Source organism: Scyliorhinus canicula, chromosome 18 (assembly GCF_902713615.1).
Source record: "Scyliorhinus canicula chromosome 18, sScyCan1.1, whole genome shotgun sequence".
In the NCBI taxonomy this organism is placed as follows: domain Eukaryota; kingdom Metazoa; phylum Chordata; class Chondrichthyes; order Carcharhiniformes; family Scyliorhinidae; genus Scyliorhinus; species Scyliorhinus canicula.
This window is the reverse complement of record NC_052163.1, coordinates 90,015,099-90,038,525: the sequence shown is the minus strand read 5'-3', so window position 1 is coordinate 90,038,525 and position 23,427 is coordinate 90,015,099. Positions and strand designations below refer to the sequence as shown.

Below are 23,427 nucleotides of genomic sequence, written 5' to 3'. Positions count from 1 at the left end.
AGTTGCTGTTTGGTCTATAAGAAGGTGAATTTTGAATCAGCTTTAAACAAGGTTCTACTTGGACTTACTTGCAGCTGGAGCTTGTTAATTAGTTAATTGCATTAGGCCAGTTTTTAGAAGCTAGAGTCACAGTATAAATAGGGGCTAGATACAGTGCAGACTTTGTTTGCACTGAGTGCTGAGCTTGTGGCATTTGAGTGCTACAGTGAGAGTTTGGTGACTGAGGGAGTATAAGGGTTATTTAAAGTCTAGTATTTCTTTTATTTAGTTAATTAACTTAAAAGTTGCTGTTTGGTCTATAAGAAGGTGAATTTTGAATCAGCTTTAAACAAGGTTCTACTTGGACTTACTTGCAGCTGGAGCTTGTTAATTAGTTAATTGCATTAGGCCAGTTTTTAGAAGCTAGAGTCACAGTATAAATAGGGGCTAGATACAGTGCAGACTTTGTTTGCACTGAGTGCTGAGCTTGTGGCATTTGAGTGCTACAGTGAGAGTTTGGTGACTGAGGGAGTTAGGTGAGGAGGGAGTAAGGTACTCCTTTCATTTAATTTCCTATATTTATCAAAGAGTGTGAAGGGAACCAGGAGTTTAGAGTACAGCTGACTGGGAGCAGAGTCGGAGGGCGGAGGTCCAGTTGGTCCACAGGGCAGCTAATTCTGTAAAGTAAGAGGGGATGGAGGCTAGGGCAGTTGCATGCTCCTCCTGTAGGATGTGGGTGGTGAGGGATACCACTGGTGTCCCCGCTGACTATACCTGCGGGAAGTGCACCCAACTCCAGCTCCTCAGAGACCGTGTTAAGGTACTGGAGCTGGAGCTGGATGAACTTCGGATCATCCGGGAGGCAGAGGGGGTCATAGAGAAGAGTTACAGGGAGGTAGCCACACCAAAGGTACTGGACAAGAGTAGCTGGGTCACAGTCAGGGGAAAGAAAATTAACAGGCAGACAGTGCAGGGATCCCTCGTGGCCATTCCCCTTCAAAACAAGTATACCGTTTTGGATGCTGTTGGGGGGGATGACCTACCGGGGGAAGGCCCCAGCGGCCAGGTCTCTGGCACTGAGTCTGGCTCTGGGGCTCAGAAGGGAAGGGGGGAGCATAGAAAAGCAATAGTAATAGGAGATTCAATGGTTAGGGGAATAGATAGGAGATTCTGTGGTCGCGAGCGAGACTCCCGAAAGGTATGTTGCCTCCCGGGTGCCAGGGCCAGGGATGTCTCTGATCGTGTCTTCAGGATCCTGAAGGGGGAGGGTGAGCAGCCAGAAGTCGTGGTGCACATTGGTACCAACGATGTAGGTAGGAAAAAGGGTGTGGAGGTAATAAACAAGTTTAGGGAGTTAGGCTGGAAGTTAAGGGCCAGGACAGACAGAGTTGTCATCTCTGGTTTGTTGCCGGTGCCACGTGATAGCGAGGCTAGGAATAGGGAGAGAGTGCAGTTGAACACGTGGCTGCAGGAATGGTGTAGGAGGGAGGGCTTCAGGTATTTGGATAATTGGAGCGCATTCTGGGGAAGGTGGGACCTGTACAAGCAGGACGGGTTGCATCTGAACCAGAGGGGCACCAATATCCTGGGGGGGAGGTTTTCTAGTACTCTTCGGGAGGGTTTAAACTAATTTGGCAGGGGAATGGGAACCGGATCTGTAGTCCAGCAACTAAGGTAGACGATAGTCAGGACGCCAAAGCACGTAGTGATGCAGTGGGGAAGGTAACAATGACAAAGGAGAGTACTTGCAGGCAAGGAGATGGGTTGAAGTGTGTATACTTTAATGCAAGAAGCATCAGGAATAAGGTGGGTGAACTTAATGCATGGATCGGTACTTGGGACTACGATGTGGTGGCCATCACGGAAACTTGGATAGAAGAGGGGCAGAAATGGTTGTTGGAGGTCCCTGGTTATAGATGTTTCAACAAGATTAGGGAGGATGGTAAAAGAGGTGGGGGGGTGGCATTGTTAATTAGAGATAGTATAACAGCTGCAGAAAGGCAGTTCGAGGGGGATCTGCCTACTGAGGTAATATGGGTTGAAGTTAGAAATAGGAAAGGAGCAGTCACCTTGTTGGGTGTGTTCTATAGGCCCCCCAATAGCAGCAGAGATGTGGAGGAACAGATTGGGAAACAGATTCTGGAAAGGTGCAGAAGTCACAGGGTAGTAGTCATGGGCGACTTCAACTTCCCAAACATTGAGTGGAAACTCTTTAGATCAAATAGTTTGGATGGGGTAGTGTTTGTGCAGTGTGTCCAGGAAGCTTTTCTAACACAGTATGTAGATTGTCCGACCAGAGGGGAGGCCATATTGGATTTAGTACTTGGTAATGAACCAGGGCAGGTGATAGATTTGTTAGTGGGGGAGCATTTTGGAGGTAGTGACCACAATTCTGTGACTTTCACTTTAGTAATGGAGAGGGATAGGTGCGAGCAACAGGGCAAGGTTTATAATTGGGGGAAGGGTAAATACAATGCTGTCAGACAAGAATTGAAGTGCAGAAGTTGGGAACATAGGCTGTCAGGGAAGGACACAAGTGAAATGTGGAACTTGTTCAAGGATCAGGTACTGCGTGTCTTTGATATGTATGTCCCTGTCAGGCAGGGAAGAGATGGTCGAGTGAGGGAACCATGGTTGACAAGAGAGGTTGAATGTCTTGTTAAGAGGAAGAAGGAGACTTATGTAAGGCTGAAGAAACAAGGTTCAGACAGGGCGCTGGAGGGATACAAGATAGCCAGGAGGGAACTGAAGAAAGGGATTAGGAGAGCTAAGAGAGGGCATGAAAAATCCTTGGCGGGTAGGATCAAGGAAAACCCCAAGGCCTTTTACACATACGTGAGAAATATGAGAATGACTAGAGTGAGAGTAGGTCCGATTAAGGACAGTAGCGGGAGATTGTGTATTGAGTCTGAAGAGATAGGAGAGGTCTTGAACAAGTATTTTTCTTCAGTATTTACAAATGAGAGGGGCCATATTGTTGGAGAGGACAGCGTGAAGCAGACTGATAAGCTTGAGGAGATACTTGTCAGGAAGGAAGATGTGTTGCGCGTTTTGAAAAACTTGAGGATAGACAAGTCCCCCGGGCCTGACGGGATATATCCAAGGATTCTATGGGAAGCAAGAAATGAAATTGCAGAGCCGTTGGCAATGATCTTTTCATCCTCGCTGTCAACAGGGGTGGTACCAGAGGATTGGAGAGTGGCGAATGTCGTGCCCCTGTTCAAAAAAGGGAATAGGGATAACCCTGGGAATTACAGGCCAGTTAGTCTTACTTCGGTGGTAGGCAAAGTAATGGAAAGGGTACTGAGGGATAGGATTTCTGAGCATCTGGAAAGGCATTGCTTGATTAGGGATAGTCAGCACGGATTTGTGAGGGGTAGGTCTTGCCTTACAAGTCTTATTGAATTCTTTGAGGAGGTGACCAAGCATGTGGATGAAGGTAAAGCAGTGGATGTAGTGTACATGGATTTTAGTAAGGCATTTGATAAGGTTCCCCATGGTAGGCTTATGCAGAAAGTAAGGAGGCATGGGATAGTGGGAAATTTGGCCAGTTGGATAACAAACTGGCTAACCGATAGAAGACAGAGAGTTGTGGTGGATGGCAAATATTCAGCCTGGAGCCCAGTTATCAGTGGCGTACCGCAGGGATCAGTTCTGGGTCCTCTGCTGTTTGTGATTTTCATTAACGACTTGGATGAGGGAGTTGAAGGGTGGGTCAGTAAATTTGCAGATGATACGAAGATTGGTGGAGTTGTGGATAGTGAGGAGGGCTGTTGTCGGCTTCAAAGAGACATAGATAGAATGCAGAGCTGGGCTGAGAAGTGGCAGATGGAGTTTAACCCTGACAAGTGTGAGGTTGTCCATTTTGGAAGGACAAATCTGAATGCGGAATACAGGGTTAATGGTAGGGTTCTTGGCAATGTGGAGGAGCAGAGAGATCTTGGGGTCTATGTTCATTGTTCTTTGAAAGTTGCCACTCAAGTGGATAGAGCTGTGAAGAAGGCCTATGGTGTGCTAGCGTTCATTAGCAGAGGGATTGAATTTAAGAGCCGTGAGGTGATGATGCAGCTGTACAAAACCTTGGTCAGGCCACATTTGGAGTACTGTGTGCAGTTCTGGTCACCTCATTTTAGGAAGGATGTGGAAGCTTTGGAAAAGGTGCAAAGGAGATTTACCAGGATGTTGCCTGGAATGGAGAGTAGGTCTTATGAGGAAAGGTTGAGGGTGCTAGGCCTTTTCTCATTAGAACGGAGAAGGATGAGGGGCGACTTGATAGAGGTTTATAAGATGATCAGGGGAATAGATAGAGTAGATAGTCAGAGACTTTTTCCCCGGGTGGAACACACCATTACAAGGGGACATAAATTTAAGATAAATGGTGGAAGATATAGAGGGGATGTCAGAGGTAGGTTCTTTACCCAGAGAGTAGTGGGGGCATGGAATGCACTGCCTGTGGTAGTAGTTGAGTCGGAAAATTTATGGACCTTCAAACGGCTATTGGATAGGTACTTGGATTAGGGTAGAATAAGGGAGTGTAGGTTAACTTCTTAAGGGCAGCACGGTAGCATTGTGGATAGCACAATTGCTTCACAGCTCCAGGGTCCCAAGTTCGATTTCGACTTGGGTCACTGTCTGTGTGGAGTCTGCACATCCTCCCCGTGACTGCGTGGGTTTCCTCCGGGTACTCCGGTTTCCTCCCACAGTCCAAAGATGTGCAGGTTGGGTGGATTGGCCATGACAAATTGTCCAAAATTCTATGATTAACCTAGGACAAAAGTTCGGCGCAACATCGTGGGCCGAAGGGCCTGTTCTGTGCTGTATTTCTCTATCTATCCCTAATTGCCCATTACCTGTGTGGCTTGCTATTGCTGAGGGCAGTAAGGAGTCAGTCACATTGCTGTGGGGCTGGAGTTAATGTAGGCCAAGGGGCGGCACTTGGCGTAATGGTTAGCACCGGGACTACGGCGCTGAGGCGCTGAGGACCCGGGTTTGAATCCCGGTCCTGGGTCACTGGCCATGTGGAGTTTGCACACTTCCCGCGTCTGCGTGGGTTTCACCCCCCACAACCGAAAGATGTGCAGGTTAGGTGGATTGGACATGCTAAATTGCTCCTTAATTGGAAAAAAAAATAATTGGGTATTCCAAATTTATGAAACATGGGTCACATCGGGTAAGGCTGGCAGATTTCCTCCAATAAAGGATATTAGTGAACCAGGTGTTTTTATTTTACAACAATTGATGATAATTTCATGGCCCAGGTTTCAATTTCAGTAGTCTTGGTGTGATTTGAACCTATGTCCCCAGAGCATTAACCTGGGCCTCCGCATTGCTAGTCCAATGGCAATACCACTACACTGGCCTCCCCCACCCACCCCGAGCAGGGGATTAGAGAGAGAACAAAGCTACCCTTATGCTGCTTTCAAATTGTCCCTTGCGGCAGCATCTTCCCCACTCCCTCCATGTCATCTCAAGGTCTTGTTCGAATCTGGAACTGACGCAAATTTAGAAAATGCTTTGAGTGCCGGTAAACAGCCAGAGGATTTAGGGATTGGTGGAGCCTGCAGCCACCGAATCCGATGTTGGGTTGAGACTCTCACCACATCTTCCAAGGTGTCACGTGGCGGAGGCATGCTGGCCTTGGTCTGTTGGTCTTGGAAGAATGCTCTCTTGTGTAATGTTCCCACTTCCCAACACGACCCAGTGCTGATGGCCTTGGGTTGGCACTCCACATATGCACAGATAACCCTCTAAAAATAGAAGCTTGTTCCATGTTTATACTTTGACCAGTGTGGCTGAGTACAACAGTGGCATTGGTGAAGCATGAAAACAGATTGTCAACAGAATCAATATGTGCTAACGGCTCAATAACAGGCAAAGGAGGTGAGCATGATTTACTTTGCACTGTGCTGTAGACACCAATAAACAGCTCACTGTTATACTGTTATCAGCCTGCAGCACATGGTGTGATAGGGGAAATACATTCAATGAATTTGAGTCTGATTATTATGAAATTGTGGGAACAGGACACAACATAGGTGCAATGGTGGGACAATACCACCAACATCACCAACAAGTAATGCAACATCAACAACGCCATCAGCAAGTGACACAACATCAGCATAACTCCTACAACACCAGGAGTAACATGCACAGCATCAGTAAAGTGTGTCAACTCATCACTGAGAGCGATGACTCCCAAAACCCACAAGATGGAGGCACAACATTCAACCACCTAAAGGATACCACGAATAATGTTTATTGAGGAAAAAGAAGTCAAGTCATAAAATATTCTTCAGATGTTTAATTTAATTATAAAAGTAATTTGCTAATCTTCTTTAATGTGGAAAAAATATATTGAAAAAGTTAATGATTGGAACAGTTATATTGATAGAGAGAAGATTTATGATTTTTTAAACAGAGAAGGATGTTATGTTGTTAACAATCCACAGCTCATAGTGTGATCTGAGATATAAATTCAGTGAAGCCTAGAGGTGTGATTATTTCAAATTTCTGGGAACTACACGACATAACATACAGAGACAAGACATAGAGAGTGTGTAAGCAGAATGTCCTGCTCCCACAGCAGCAGGATTGTATGTGTGGGGCGGGGGGGGGGGGGGGGGGGGGGGGGGGGGGGGGTTGCACTTCATTAGGTGGAAGGCAATGAAATCTCCAATGGTTAGATAAATTGTTTGAATTTTTTTTCCCAACATTCAAGGCGGGTCGAGTTTCCTGGCGGATGATGTCAGAAACCAATTTCCATGCATTAATATCTCATGCATGCTCATTAAGAGGACAGTTCAGGGGGCAGCACGGTGGCGCAGTGGTTAGCAATGCTGCCACATGGCGCCGAGGCCGCAGGTTCGATACCGGCTCTAGGTCACTATCCGTGTGGAGTTTGCCCATTCTCCTCGTGTTTGCGTGCGTTTGGCCCCCACAACACAAAGATGTGCAGGTTGGGTGGATTGGCCACGCTAAATTACCCCTTAATTGGAAAAAAATAATTGGGTATTCTAAAATTTTTTAAAAAGAGGATACTTCTCCAGAAAAGAGCTCAGCCTCCAAATTAAGTTCCCCGCCAAAGGGAATTTAGAACATTCAGTTTTACAACTGCATATAAGCCTTGTACCTGCTGAGCTTCACTTCTTCCTTAACTTTGAGATCAATGGATGTTGCTTTTGCCTTCTAGGAGATCTTGCCTAACACGAGTGCTGTTAACAAACGCTGTGCCAACCCTGGAAAAGGGGTACCGGTGAAGGCTCGAGGGGATCTCATAGTGTGCAAGGGTGGAGTGAAGGATAGACAGGGGAGAGAGGCTTAGAGAAGAAGGGTGGGGAGAGTGTTTGGGGCGATGGGGGTGGGGGGAGTGTCTCAGAGTGTGGGTTGAGTGACAACAATGGGGCCCTGGTGATAGGCGGGAACAGTCACAATCAGAGGGGGAAATGGGATCGGTTGACAGGTCCAGAGTGAGAGTCTGGGAGGAGAAGGTCTCACGGGTGGGTCATGGAGGGGGACAAGACAGGTGGCTCAGATAATGGGAGGCGGCAGGGTCAAGGCAGACTTGGAGATGGAAATGGGTTTCAGCTCTGAGGGGTGGAAAGACATGTGGAGGTGGATGGTGATAGGGATCAGGGTAATGGGAGGAGGTCGAAGGGTACCAGAGGGGGGTGGAATGGTGATATTGGGTGGGTCAAGGGTGATGGAGGTGGATGTTGGTGGGTACCAAGGGGAAGGTAGAAGGTGGTTGATCGAGTTTGAAAGGTGATGCACACTATTTTCTAAACTGACTTGGACCACGCAATTGGTCAGTCAGTGAGATCCCTCAAGATGGGAGGTGGTTGTTTTTGGTTGGGTGGAATTCAAAGTCAGCCCAAGTGGTTGATTAAAGGGACACCCTAATAATTTTGAGGCAACTGGATGTAAAAGATGCGTGTTAATGATGTCCACATGTGCTATCCTTTTGATGGGGAAGGCTGCATTGTAGCAGGTTTGTTTGTGCCTGACTCATGCGTCTCATGACAGAAATCCCTGGTGTGAATCTGCCACTTACCATCGGCTACAGTCAGAGGTTTTGAGATGGGGGAAACCTGTAAAAGATATGCTCACTGAATGTATCACTTCACTTCGTTCACACTTCCACTGAGACGTTGATGATACAGGCTACAGGAGACCCTGCCTAGGTAATAGCTCTCATCCAGTTGAGGAGAAGGAAGGCCCATTGTCGGTTGGCACAAGGCCACGAGGAGCAAGATCTTGAGAGGCAAGAGGCAGAGGGGCCTCTATAAAGTCTAGATGCTGACGACCATGGACCACTGCCGTGATGACCATTAGCCTGACAATGGGTGTATCCTTGGCGGTGTTCGTATCTCTAGATGAATGAAAGGCAATGCCAGAGGCATCCTTCAATGTGGTTGCTTGTACCTGCCAGTTTCTCCGGTATAGGCTGTGGCTGCAAGGACTCTGGAGGAGTAATGTGGAGTTCCTGGATGGCAATGAGTGAATGTCTGTCAGGGACCCTTTAAATACGGCACCATCACCTTCCACCCCATGAGATAAGTACGAGGTGAGTGACTTCCTGCCCACCCCACCACGAGATTCCACGAGCTCCTTGCTGATGCATAAGTATCTAAAACATTGAAGATTGTGCATGTTCCTCCCCCTACCAAGCAGGAAACATGGCGACTTTCCGCCTGCCACCGAATTTAGTCACCACAATTCCACCTTGCGTCTTGGCAGAAGCGTATCGTTATCAAAGGGAGGTGCCACATACTTAAATGATACCTTAGTCATCCTCATGTTTTATAACCACTCATCCTCAGATCCCCAAGTCAGGGAGCCTGAGATATTGTGTGGCAGCTTCCTGATATGACGACGAGAACGTTCTGTTTCTGTTAGGGTTGGTCACACTCCTGGATTGCCTGGGAGTCTCCCTGAATGGAACACAGCTGTTCAAGGCACTGACGACAGCAATCCTGGGAATAAAGTAGAGCTTGTGCTTTGCATTTGCAATTCGCAGCTGCGGTTTGCACACGTACATTTGTGGTAATGTGTGGCCTCTTGATTCTGAGAACGTCTTGCACAGCTACTGACATGAAACCACAAGCAAAGATAAATTTATATCATTAGTAATTTTTGCTAGCATTGCCTGATGTTCACCACAGAAATCTGGAATGGGTGGCTTTGTTTTGAGACAAAAGGTTAGACAGGTTCTGCATATATCCGCTGCAGTTTGGAAGAGTAAGAGACGACTTGATTGAAACATGTTGGATGCGATTAAACGGCCAAAAAATTGAGTCCCATTTTGGGCATGCTATAGTGTGGTATTTCAAACGACCCTGCTATCTAATGAGACTGCGTGGGTTTCCTCCGGGTGCTCCGGTTTTCTCCCACAGTCCAAAGATGTGCAGGCTATGTGGATTGGCCATGCTAAATTACCCTTAGTGTCCAAAAAGGTCAGGTGGGGTCACTGGGTTATGGGGATAGGGTGGAGGTGTGGGCTTAAGTAAGGCCCTCTTTCCAAGGGCTGGTGCAGACTCAATGGCCTCCTTCTGCACTGTAAATTCTATGATCTGTATCCAACCTTTCCTCATAGCTAAAATTTTCCAGTCCTGGTTGTATCCTAGTAAATCCCCTCTGTGCCCTATCTACTGTCACCACCTCCTCCCTGCAATGTAGTTGCCAGAACTATAGGTAGTAATATAGCCATGGTATGGTTTTCCATAGTTCCGGCATAACCTCCCTGCTCCTCTATTCTGCGTCTCTGCTCAAAACGGAAAGTAAACTATGATTGCTGCCACCAAAATGCTCTCCCAGTGTCATTCCCTCAAACTAAGTCCTGAATTATCCCTTCACTAGTTGGGCTGACACATGACTGCCTAAAAAGGGTTTCCTGAATGCATTTTAAGAATTCTTCATCTCCATATCTATTACACAGATGCTAAGATAGTTAATATTAGGATTGTTGAAACCTCACAATATTACTGTCCTCTTTGTTTTTGCGCTTCCAGAAATTTGCTAACATATTTGATCTTCGATCTCCCTCCGAGTCTTCGGGGATTGATGAGTATACTCCAAGCAATGTGATTGTCCATTAGTCCAACTCTTATGGTCTCATGTGATTATCCTCTGAGCATATCATCCTTCCTCACAGCTATAATTGTACATTTAACCAGTATTACGGCTTCCACTCTTTTTTCCCCCAATTCCTTGCCTACCTTGCCTGAAAATCCTGTAACCAGGAAAATCATTCCTGCCCTTCTTGCAGCCATGTTTTCACAGTAGCTATGATATCATACTTCCAACTGTCTATTTGTGCCCCCAGATCAACTTCCTTCCTCACCATTCGTCTTTGATTGAAGTCTAGGCCACTTAGCACTGCCAAACTCCTTTGATAATGGATGGAATTGCAATGGATTGACAACAATTAAGGAACACAGCTCATTGAAATGGAACAAAACAAGGGCCTACGCTATATCAGTGCAGCAAAAAAGGAGATATATTATGTACATGTTGGCTAGTGTGTGATAAGGCAGACAAGTGTAAAACGACTGCTGTGCACAAAGCATTTCAGCGAGTTCAGGTACCTAATTTAATCCACAGACTCATAAAGGGGGTTGCTGACAGTTATTGTAATTACCCATTCTGTTTGCCATTCTATCCCTATTCAATGTCTAACAGGCCTCTCTTAATTTGGCAATAACCCATTTATAATGGAACGGAGACGTACTGATTACACCGCTGCTATGAGCAACCACGTTGATCTCCTTATCAGATGATAACATGCACTGTGTGTCAGAAAGGGCATCCGTTTTGTTAACAGTTGCCATGGCAACCAGGATGACAGGGCTCCGTGCGATTCTAAGACAGGCTGTCATCTGTGTCAGAATATCGGGCTGAGCTCATCAGGGAAATGACAGGTTTGCAGCCAGTGAAGTGGAAACATAAAAGAAAGGCCGGGGGGAGGGGGGGGGGGGGGGGAGGGGGGGGGGGGGGGGGGGAGGAGAAAGAGAGAGAGAGAGTCACCCAGGGAATCCAAAATAGAAACTCTGCCTTCACTTGGAGTGTCGCGCGCAGAGACATTCAACGCCTTTGTGCTTCTGTGCAATCTCAGCCAGGCAGACATGGTGCCACATCACCTGACTTCACGGTGAAATCCTTGTCCAAGTTGAAATGATGAAGGATTTTGTGTACAAATTTTATCAGGAGGCAAAGAAATACAGAGAAAAAAAGAGCAACTCCAGAACTGCGTCAGCTTACTGGGAGAGGGGAGGGGAAAGAGAAAGTGAGGAGAGGGCGTCAGAGAGGCGAGAAGAGAATAAGCGAGGAACGGGGAGAGGGGAATTGAGATGGCATGGCATGGGATCGATTCCGGCCTTGGAGTTGGAGTTTGCACATTCTCCCCGTGTCTGCGTCAGTTTCCTCTGGGTGCTCTGGTTTCCTCCCACAGTGCAAAAATTAGCAGATTAGGTGGATTGGCCATGATAAATGCATAGGGTTACGGAAATAGGGTAGGGGAGTGGGCCTAGGTGGGACTGCTCTTTCTGAGAGTTGGTGCAGACTTGATGGGCTGAATGGCCTCCTTCTGCATTATATGGAAACTGTGGATTCTCTGGGAGTAGGAAAGAAGCAAATGAGATAAGGGCAATGAGGAAGAGAGAAGAGGTGATTGGAGGAGAGAAGAGCAGATGAGAGAGAAGGAGGGACAGAGGAAACAAGAGAAGAGGAAAGAAAAAAGGATCTGGGCAGCAGACAACTAAACATTGTGCAACAGATGAGCAAAGCCATAAACAAAAAGGAAACAAAAGAAGCAGGCTTTATATCCGAAGGGATATTATTGAAAAGTTGAGAAATGAAGCCAAACCTGTATTGAACCTTGGTTCGCCTATATTTAGAATACTGACTGCAGTTTTGGTCACCGTATTAGAAAAATGATTCAAAGTCACCAGAGGTGCAGAGAGATTTACACGAAGGGCCAGGATTATGGTGCGGCATTGGCCCCAGAGGGTAACGCCCGAGGGACCAAGGTTTGAATCCCGCCACAGCAGGTGATGGAAATTGAATCCAATAAATATCTGGAATTAAAAGTCAAATGATGATCATGAAACCCAGCTGGTTCACTAATGTCCTTTAGGGAAGTAAATCTGCAGCCATCACCTGGTCTGGCCTACATGTGACTCCAGATCCACTGCAATGTGGTTGTCTCATAAATGCCCCTCTGACCTAGCAAGCCACTCAGTTGTATCAAATCCTCGCAATAAAATGGATCAAAACTGGACGTATCATCCGGCATCGACTTCAGGTTAAACATGGGCAAGGAAACCTCTTGCTGATTATCACATGTGTCCACCATCAGCTGACAAATCAGTGCTCCTCCATGTTGAACACCACTTTGAGGAAGCACTGAGGGTGGCAAAGGCACAGAATGTACACTGGATGGGGACTTCAATGTCCATCACCAAGATTGGCTTGGTAGCATCACTACTGACTGAGTCCTAAAGGACGGAGCTGCTTGACTGGGTCGGCAACAGGTGGCGAGGGAAACAACAAAAGAGAAAAACATATTCAAACTCATCCTCACCCACCTGCCTGCCACAGATGCATTTGTCCATCACAGTATCGGTGGGAGGGACCACCACACAGTCTTCAATTTGAGAATATTCTTCATCATAAAATTTACAGTGCAGAAGGAGGCCATTTGGCCCATCGAGTCTGCACTCGCCTTTGGAAAGAGCACCCTACTTAAGCCATCCTATCCCTGTAAATCAGTAACCCCACCGAACCTCTTTGGACTCTATGGGCAATTTAACATGGCCAATGCACCTAACCTGCACAGCTTTGGGCTGTGGGAGGAAATCGGAGCACCCTGAGGAACCTATGCAGACACGAGGAGAACATGCAGACTCCGCACAGACAGTGACCCAAGCCGGGAATCGAACCTGGGACCATGGAGCTGTGAAGCAACTGTGCTAACCACTGTGCTACCGTGCTGCCCATTGTGCTAAATGGTATATCCCCCATTCTACCTTTGCCACCAAGCCAGGAGATCAACTCTGCTTCAATGAAGGGTGCAGCAGGGCATGCCAGGGGCAGAACCAAAAAATGAGGGGTGGGATTCTCCGACCCCCCCCCCCCCCGGCCGGGTTGGAGAATCGCCATGGGGGCGGCGTGAATCCCGCCCCACTGCCGGCTGCCAAATTCTCCGGGGCTGGTTTTCAGGCGGGGCCAGGGATCGTGCCGCGCCTGTCGTGGGCTGTTGGCAGCGGTCCCCCCGGCAATTCTCCGGGCCCCGATGGGCTGAGCGGCCGCCCGTTTTCGGCCAGTCCCGCCGGCGTGATATGGACATGGTACATCCCGGGGCCCCCACAGTGGCCTGGCCCACGATCAGGGCCCACTGATCTGCGGGCGGGCCTGTGCCATGGGGGCATTCTTTCGCTCCACGCTGGCCTCTGTAAGGCTCCGCCATGGCCGGCGCTGAGAAGAAAGTCCCTGCGCATGCGCCAGAACATGCTGGCAGTCCTGCGCATGTGGCAACTTGCGGCGGCCCTTCAGCGCCAGTTGGCGCGGCGCCAACCCCTCCAGCGCCGGTCTAGCCCCGGAGGATTCCGCAACTTCCGGGCGGCCCAACGCCAGAGTGGTTCGCGCCACTCTTGGCACAGGTACGGGCCGCCCCGCCAATTGCGGGAGAATCCCGCCCTAGGTGTCAGCCTGATGAAGCTACAACACAGGACTACCTGCACACCAAACAACATAAGCAGCAAGTGGCAGACAGAGCTAAGCGATCCCTCAACCAATGGATCATATCTAAGCTCTGTAGTCCTGCCACATCCAGTCATGAATGGTGATGGATAATTAAACAACTCACTGGAGGAGTCTCCACAAATAACCCCATCCTTAATGCTGGAGGAGCCCAGCACATCTGTACAAAAGACATTTGGAATAAATGTCAGCCAGAAGTGGTGAGTGGATGATCCATCTGTGTCTCTTCTCGAAGTCCCCAACATTACAGTTGCCAATCTTCAGCCAATTCGATTCACCCCACATTATATCAAGAAATGGCTGAAGGCACTGGATGCTGCAAAGGCTATGGGCCCTGACAATATTTCAGCAATAGTACTGATGGCTTTTTCTTCAGAACCTGCCGCTTCCCTAGCCAAGCTGTTCCAGTACAACTACAACATTGGCAACTACCTAGCAATATGGAAAAAGCAGAACAAATCAAACCAGCCAATTACCATCATATATTTACTCCCAATCATCAGTAAAATGATGGAAGGGGTCAGTACTATCTAGCAGCATCTACTTCGCAATAACCTACTCACGGACGGTCAGTTTGGGTTCTGCCAGGGTCACGCAGCTCCCGACCCCATTACAGTCTTGGTTCAAACATGAACAAAAGAGCTGAACCCCAGAGGTGAGGTGAGAGTGACTGCCCTTGACATCAAGGCAGCATTTGACCGAATATGGCATTAAGGAGCCCTTGAAAAACTGGAGTCAGTGGGAATCAGGGAGAAAACTCTCCACTGGTTTGAGTCATACCTGGCATAACAGTGGATGGTTGTGGTTGTTGGAGGGCAGTCATCTCAGTCCCAGGAAATCACTGCAGGAGTTTCTCAGGATATGGAGTTTGCACATTCTCCCCGTGCCTGCGTCGGTCTCACCCTCACAACCCAAAAATGTGCAGGATAGGTGAATTGGCCATGCTAAATTGCCCCTTAATTGGAAAAAGGAATTGGATACTCGAAATTCATTTTTTAAAAAGAAGTTCCTTAGGATAGTGCCCTTGGCCCAACCATCTCCAGTAGCTTCATCAATGAGCTTCCTTCCAACATAAGGTCAGATGTGGGGATGTTCATCGATGATTGCACAATATACTGCACAAAACGGGGCTGTTTAGCACACTGGGCTAAATCGCTGGCTTTGAAAGCAGACCAAGGCAGGCCAGCAGCACGGTTCGATTCCCGTAACAGCCTTCCCGAACAGGCGCCAGAATATGGTGACTAGGGGCTTTTCACAGTAACTAGGGGCTGGCTTAGCTCGCTCGGCTAAATCGCTGGCTTTTAAACCAGACCAAGCAGGCCAGCAGCACGGTTCGATTCCCGTACCAGCCTCCCCGGACAGGCGCCGGAATGTGGCGACTAGGGGCTTTTCACAGTAACTTCATTGAAGCCTACTCGTGACAATAAGCGATTTTCATTTTTTTTCATTTCATTCACGACTCCTCAGACACTGAAGCAGTCCATGTGCAAATGCAGCAATATCCAGGCTTGGGCTGACAAGTGGCAAGTAACATTTGCACCACACGAGTGCCAGGCAATGACCATCTCCAATAAGAGAGAATCAAACCATCGCCCCTTGACATTCAATGGCTTTATCAGCAGTGAATCTCCCACTATCAACATCCTGGGGTTACCATTGACCAGAAACTGAACTGGACAAGCTGCATAAATACTATGACTACAAGAGCGGACCAGAGTCTAGGAATCTTGTGGCAAGTAACTCACCACCTGACTCCCTCAAAGCTTGTCCACCATCTACAAGGCACAAGTCAATAGTGTGATGGAATACTTCCCACTTGCCTGGATGAGCGCAGCTTCAACAACACTCAAGAAGCTCCAGGACAAACAGCCGCTTGATTGGCACCCCTTCCACAAACATTCAATCCCTCCACCACCGATCCATCGATGTGTGTACCATCTACAAGATGCATTGTAGGAACTCACCAAGGCTCCTTAGGCAGCATCCTCCAAACCTATGACCACTGCCATCTAGAAGGACAAGGGCAGCAGATACATGGGAACACCACCACCAGGAATTTGCCCTCCAAACCAATCACCATTCTGACTTGGAAATTCCTTCATTGTCCCTGGGTCAAAATTCTGTAACTCCCTCCCTAACAGCACACTGGGTGTACCTATACCTCAGGGACTGCAGTGATTCAGGCAGCTCACCATCACCTTCTCAAGGGCAATTATGGATGGGCAACTAATGCTTTTTTAAATTTAGAGTACCAAATTCATTTTTTCTAATTAAGGAGCAATTTAGCGTGGCCAATCAACCTACCCTGCGCATCTTTGGGTTGTGGCGGCGAAACCCACGTAGACACGGGGAGAATGTGCAAACTCTACACGGACAGTGACCCAGGGTCGGGATTGAATCTGGGACCTTGGCGTCGTGAAGTGGCAGTGTTAACCACTGCGTCACCGTGTTGCCCCAGGGGGATGGGCAACTAATGTGGGTCTCGCCAACAAAGCTCACATCCTGCAAAAATTAATAGATAAAAACATATCCGATCCTGTCCATGGCCGGACCCTGTCACAAGTAGGACATAAAATTTGGTGAACCAGCAAAATGCCCATTCATTCTCAGTGGGAATTTCCCGCTCTGCAAATCCCAGAAAATGATACCAGGAATTTATGGGTGCACATATCAGGAAAGGTTTGGCAGGCTGGCTACCTTGTCTCTTTGTAAAACAGCTGAGGGTTGAATCAATAGTTAAAATAATGGGTGGGTTTTCCATAGAGCCAATACAGATAGAATGTTTCCTCTCGTGGGGCAGGGCATAACTAATGGCCATCAATGTAACATACTCCGGGGCGGGACGTGGCACAGTGTTTAGCATTGCTGCCTACGGTGCTGAGGACCCAGGTTTGAATCCCGGCCCTGGGTAACTGTCCATGTGGAGGTTGCACATTCTCCCCGTGTCTGCGTGGGTTTCACCCCCACAGCCCAAAGATGTGCATGTTAGGAGGATTGGCCACGCTGAATTGCCCCTTAATTGGAAGAAAAAATAATTGGGTACTCTAAATTTATTTTCAAAAATGTAACATACTCCAAAAAATCCAATCGGGAATTCATAAGATACTGCTTTCGTCAAAACGTTGTAAGAACGTGAAACTCGCTACCTCGGGGAGTGGTTGAAGTGATCAGCATGGATTTACTGAAGGGGAAGCGAGGCAGGTTTATGAGGAAGAAGGGAATAGAGGGTTATGATGATAAATTTAGATGTGGAAAGATGGGAGGAGGCACGAGTGGAACACAAATGCTGTCACAGACTGTGTGGGCCAAAGGGCCTGTTTCTGTGCTGTACATCCTGTAGAATCCTACGTTACCTCAATCCTGGTATGTCACAGGACATGAATTAATTACTCTGATTTCTTCCGCAACCAGAACAAAAAGGGTTGCTTTGAGCGGACGCATTTTGTAAACTTTCTCTCCCAAAGGCAATACATCAGGGCTTACCTCAGTGATAGGGAGTAGTCATTCCGGCTGGTCTCACTGTTCCTTACCAGGTAACTACACTCCTTACACAACATTAACAAATTCTCAGCATCTGCTCGGCTGATAGCGCCATGGTACCACCTGACAGAGAGAGAGAGAGGGGAAAATATGAGATTGAGATAGCAAAAGAGAGTGAGTGTGAATGAGAGAGCTGGAGCATGTTAGGGTGAGGTACAGTGCAAGCGACAAGTGTGAGAGAAGGAGCAGAAGCATGATGGAGGATGTGTGTGAGAGAGATGATGAATGCAATAGAGCAAGCGACAGCATAATAAAGGCGAGAGGGAATGCTTCATACAGTGAATATCATTTTCCTTCTTTCTTCTGCAGACAGAATGTCAAAAACTACACAAACAAAGCTATCATTCATCTGCCTTTTCAGGTCAATGTAAATGATCCCATGGGAATTCTTTTGATTTGCTGGCCAAGATTTATCCCTCAACTAACATCATTGAAAACAGATTATTTGGTCATTTATTTTACTGCCATTTGTGGGGCCTTGCTGTGCGCACATTAGCTGTTGAGTTCTCAACATTACAACAGTGATTGGTTGTGACGTTCTTTGTGACACGCCGAGGATGGGAAAGGTGCTCTACAAATGCAAGTTATTCCTCCTTTCTGTTGAGCAATGCTGCCCTCTGACAATCAGGTTATGCTACCTGTACCTCACAGACCTCCGGGCAGCACGGTAGCATGGTGGTTAGCACAATTGCTTCACAGCTCCAGGGTCCCAGGTTCGATTCCAGCTTGGTTCACTGTCTGTGCGGAGTCTGCACGTCCTCCCCGTGTCGGCGTGGGTTTCCTCCGGGTGCTCCAGTTTCCTCCCACAATCCAAAGATGTGCAGGTTAGGTGGATTGGTCATGCTAAATTGCCCTTAGTGTCCAAAATTGCCCTTAGTGTTGGGTCGGGTTACTGGGTTATGGGAATAGGGTGGAGGTGTGGGCTTGGGGAGGGTGCTCTTTCAAAGAGCCGGTGCAGACTCGATGTGCCGAATGGCATCCTTCTGTACTGTAATTTCTATGACTCCATGTGCTGGATTCTCCACTGACGGGATGCTCCGTTTTGCCGGTGGCCCGGGGGTTTCCAGACGGCATGGGGCTGCCCCACAATGGGAAACCCCATTGATTAGCCGGCATAACGGAGCATCCTGCCAGCGGGGTGAAACAGAAATGTGGCGCAGCGGGGCGGAGAATCCAGCCCTATTACTTTCCCCCCCCCCCCCCCCCCCCCCCCCCCCCCCCCCCCCTCCAGGCGACCACCTCGGTCTGGATTACTGTTCCAATGATCGCAGCCACCCTTGGGTTCTCACCCAAGGGATCGCCCTCTGTATGGGGACTGGGAAGGTTAAGCATTGGCATCCTATTCTGCCAAGGCAAACGTAACTGGGCCCCATTCAGTTATCATCCAAATGGTCTGGTGAGTAAAAATACACCGTGGGGCAGAATTCTACCACCCCTACCCCCAGCGGGATTTTCTGTTCCCGTCGAAGTCAATGCAGTTTTTAAATTTTTAGAGTACCCAATTAATTTTTTCCAATTAAGGGGCAATTTAGTGTCGCCAATCCACCTACTCTGCACATCTTTGGGTTGTGGGGGCAAAACCCATGCAAACATGGGGAGAATGTGCAAACTCCACACGGACAGTGACCCAGAGCCAGGATCGAACCTGGGACCTCACCGCTGTGAGGCTGCAGTGCTAACCACTAGGCCACCGTGCTGCCCTATCAATGCAGTTTTGAACAGCGCGCTGCACTTTACGGCCCAGCTGCCACTATGCGGTGCCACAAAATTCCAACCCGTGAGACTGTCACTGCACCAAGATGGTGCCAGGATCCAACCCTGACCCGTGCTTATCTCTGGACAGCTGATCAAGTGCTACAACTGGTTTCAACATTCCTGGCCTTGGTATGGGAAAATCAGACACTAACTTTCCTGTGGCTTGTTAGATGCCTGGTGATTCTTAAAGCACATGTGTGAACTTGTAGTGAGAAATGTCAGTCTTAACTCCATGATTAAGTAATTTGCTGAAAGGGCAGCACAGTGGTGCAGTAGTTAGCACTGCTACCTCATGGCACAGAGGTCCCAGGTTCGATCCTGGCTCTGGGTCACTGTCCGTGTGGGGTTTGCACTTTCTCCCCGTGTTTGCTTGGGTTTCACCCCCACAACCCAAAGGTGTGCAGGGTAGGTGGATTGGCCACACTAAATTGCCCCTTAATTGGAAAAAAAATGAATTGGGTTCTCTAAATGTATTAAAAATAAAGTCATTTATTGACACACACAGTGTTGCGTCATGAATGGGGAATATCCACCGGAGCCAATAAACCTCTTCAGCACAGGCCATGGCCCTGGGACAAAGGTACATTTTTTTTATTTACTTACTACAAATGGTGCATTCAGGATATCGTTTTTAGGTGGAGAGAAGCCACTGTTGCATGTAGGCCATACTCTAAAGATGGCCTAATCTTTGCCCCTAATCCAAAACCCCCAGGCAGAACAATAATTATTATTTACTCTCATATTCTGCACTTCCAATAACAACTTGGTTTGAGAAGGAAAACCTTCCCAGGGTGCTTCAGTGTTTAGGAGTCATGGCCTAGACTCTCGAGCAAAAGTAAGTGGCAGATCAGAAGAAGTGGCCAAAGGAAGTTGTTTTAAGAAGTAAGTTTTGAGGAGCATTTTGTAAGTGGGAGGGGTGTTGCAAAGTGGAGAGGTTATGGTGTGTGCAAAGAGCTCTAGGGAGTGGCCACCAGGGGGCGTGGGGGTAAGGTGACTGAAGACTCAACTATGATGGCAGTGCAGTATGAGGGAGAATATGTCATTTACCACGGGCTCATAATCTGAACATGTGAGGCAGAGCTGTTTGTAGAGGTAAGTGAGGCACAATATCCCAGCTGAGGCCAAACTAGTGACCTACACAAATGCAACATAACCTGCTTGATCTTGTACCCTATGCCCCTATTAATAAAGCACAGCATATTGTACGCTTTATCAACTGCGCTTGAGAACATTGAGCCAAAGATCAGGTGATAGTTAGGTTTCCGTGTCAATTTAAACCATTATATTGCCTTAAAAGTGCAAACTATCTGCAAGTCAGTACGGTAATACAGCTTTAAGTATGGGATCTAATACATCCGTTAGCAAGTTCTAAATATATTCCAAAGGCAAGTTCTCTTTAATTAGCAAATCAGTCAAAAGCAACTAACAGTGATTAATGAACCTGTCTGTACTTCTGGGTCTTCAGCACGATGCAGAGAACCAAATTAATTAGCCAACATCTTCCTACGATGAAGAGATGGCGATTGGGGTGATTACTGCCTGAAGGTCATGACCTTGATTTTAAATTCTGATCGTGCCATTTTGTCTGCAAATTCCAGTTCTCCGCGCTGGTACCCAGTCTCTTGGTGGCCATTTTGTGTCCTTCCTTATGTGTAGTACAATAAACGCATGGGCAAGGGCTAAAATGTTTGTGCTCCGTTATTTCTTAAACTGTGTGAGCTGCCTGTGCTCCTGTGAAATAGGAATCCACGTGTAATTGGTTGATATTGTTGACTGCTGGGTTAATAAAAAGTTACCCATGTCTTCAAGCAAACGATCAGCCCCAATGAAAATAAATTTCCTTAAAATGTATTCTTTCATGGCATGTGGGCGCCACTGGCAAGGCCACCAGTAGAATCACAGGACTATGACAGTGCTGAAGGAAGCCATTTGGCCCATCGTGTCCACACTGGCTCACCATAGAAGTAATTCACCTAATGCCATTCCCCTGTCTTCTCCCCGTAACCCTGCACATTCTTTCTTTTCAGATAACAGCCTACTTCCCTTTTGAAAGCTTCAATTGAATCTGCCTCCATCACACTTTCAGGCAGTGGATTCCAGACCCCGATTATTCGCTGTGTGAAAAGGTTTCTCCTCATATCACTTTTGCTTCTTTTACAAATTACTTTAAATCTCTGCCCTCTGATTCTCGATGCTTTCTCCCTAACTACTCTGTCTAGACGCCTAGGGGCTGTTTAGCACACTGGAGTAAATCGCTGGCTTTGAAAGCAGACCAAGGCAGGCCAGCAGCACGGTTTGATTCCCATAACAGCCTCCCCGAACAGGCGCCGGAATGTGGCAACTAGGGGCTTTTCACAGTAACTTCATTGAAGCCTACTCGTGACAATAAGCGATTTTCATTTCATTTTCATGGTTTTGAATACCTCGTATCAAATCTCCTCCCAGCCATCTTTTCTCCAACAAAATCAGTCCCAACTTCTCCAATCTATCATTCGCAAACTTTAATACTGTGTTCTGGACACCAAGGTCTAGGTCATTAATACATATCAGGAAAAGCAATGATCCCAACACTGACCCCGGGGAAACTCCACTTCTCCCTCCTCATTAGTGAAGGTGTACAAGGCGCCACGCAGTCGGTGACGGCCACGGCTGAGGGTCTCGACAGAATGTCCTACTCGCTGAGGGATGTTTCCCAGTACCTGGCTGATCTTCATGAGGTTCTGCGGGACATGACCCGCTCTCAGATGGGAACGGCTGAGGTGCTGTGAGCTTGTCCCAGTTACAGATCGGCATTGCCGAGGAGCTGCAGAGCATGTCCCAGTCACTGAGGAGCATCGTTGAGGACGTCAGCACGATGGTTTGGACCATCAGGGGAACCGTCAGGGCTGGCAGAGCCAGATGTTGCAGGGGCAGCTGGGGCTGAAACCAGCTGACCCTCCATCCCAAGGTGATTCCAGGGCCCTTTGCATGGAGTGGTGATAGTGGCCACCAGCTCCCCTGAGTTCCACCCCTCTGATGAGGATGAAAATTATAGCCAGCTCATGGGACAGGGCGGCACGGCTGTGCATGTGCTGCCGACAAGTGAGCCGGGGCTCTCCAGGCTAAGAGCCCCCAAGGGCGTCCGCCAGGGGCATCGAAGGCGTGGGACAGGTAATCAGCTGGCTGCCTCCACCTCAGATGTGCATCCTGGGGACACACCGAGACGTAGATGGTTAGAACTCTTGCAAGTACTGACAGGCAGAGAGATCTGGGCGTCAATGTCCACCAATCACTGAAGGTGGCAACGCATGTGATAAGGTGGTCAAAAAGGCATATGACATGCTGCCTTTCATCGTTCGGGGCATTGAATATAAAAATTGGCAAATCATGTTGCAGCTGTACATGAGAGGCCTTAGTTGTAATATTGTGTACAATTCTGGTCGCCACACTACCAGAAGGATGTGGCTGCTTTGGAGAGGGTACAGAAGTGGTTTACTAGGATGTTGCCTGGTATGGAGGGTATTAGCTATGAAGAGATTTTAGATAAACTCGATCTGTTCTCATTGGAACAACGGAAGTTGAGAGGCGACCTAATAGAGGTCTACAAGATTTTGAGTGGCATGGACAGAGTGGACAGTCAGAAGCTCTTTCCTCGGGTAGGAGAGTCAAGTACTAGGGGGCATAGGTTTAAAGTGCGTGGGGAAAAGTTTAGAACAGATGTGGGAAGCAAGATTTTTTACAGAGTGTGGTAAATATATGGAACGCGCTGCCTGTGGAAGTGGTGGGAGCAGGTACGATAGTGGCATTTAAGGGACATCTGGACAAATATATGAATAGGATGGAAATGAAAAGATACAGACTTCGCAAGTGCAGATGGTTTTAGTTTAAGCAGGCACCATGGTCGGCACAGGCTTGGAGGGATGAAAGACCTGTTCCTGTGCTGTATTATTCTTTGTTCTTGTTCTTAGTGGTAGGGCTAGGAGGGCAAAGCACAACAAGGACCACTGAGGGCACCAGGGGAGGGGAGGTGGGGAGGGGAGGAGGGGTGGGGTGTAAGTAAGGGGTAAGGGGCTGGGGACTGGAGAGGGGGCAGTACCATTGGGAAGGTGGTGAATTGTCAAACACAATGAACACCTTTGTGCACAAATATGATTCTTCTGTCGTCTTCTCCCACAAGGTGGGCCGACCTCTGAACCCTTAGCCCATCTCTCCAGGCATCTCCCCCTCCCCATGGCACTCACCCACCCTCCAGCCGTGGACATGTCCCCGGAGCAGTGTTCCATCCCCTGGGTGTTGGCTGCTACGTGTGTGGTTTTGCCTTCTGCAGTGTTCAGGCACAGTGTCCATGCATCAAGGTGATTGGGATGCTAGGCAATGACTCCCACACGCTACATGGCCCACCCACCCACTGGAATCCAC

At 48.1% G+C, this 23,427-nt stretch overlaps 1 protein-coding gene across 4 annotated transcripts in view; it reads right to left on the bottom strand.

The window, feature by feature from the left end:
- The window catches only part of LOC119953207 (SH2 domain-containing adapter protein F-like), a 334,703-nt gene that overhangs the window by 59,232 nt on the left and 252,044 nt on the right, over nt 1–23,427 (bottom strand). For 2 of the 4 annotated variants that reach the window (XM_038777216.1, XM_038777217.1), the window contains one exon: nt 17,218–17,337. The exons of the other annotated variants lie outside the window; for them this stretch is intronic. In XM_038777216.1, coding sequence (XP_038633144.1) covers nt 17,218–17,337 — 120 coding nt within the window. The remainder of the gene's footprint in view (nt 1–17,217; nt 17,338–23,427) is intronic. 4 annotated transcript variants of the gene reach the window in all.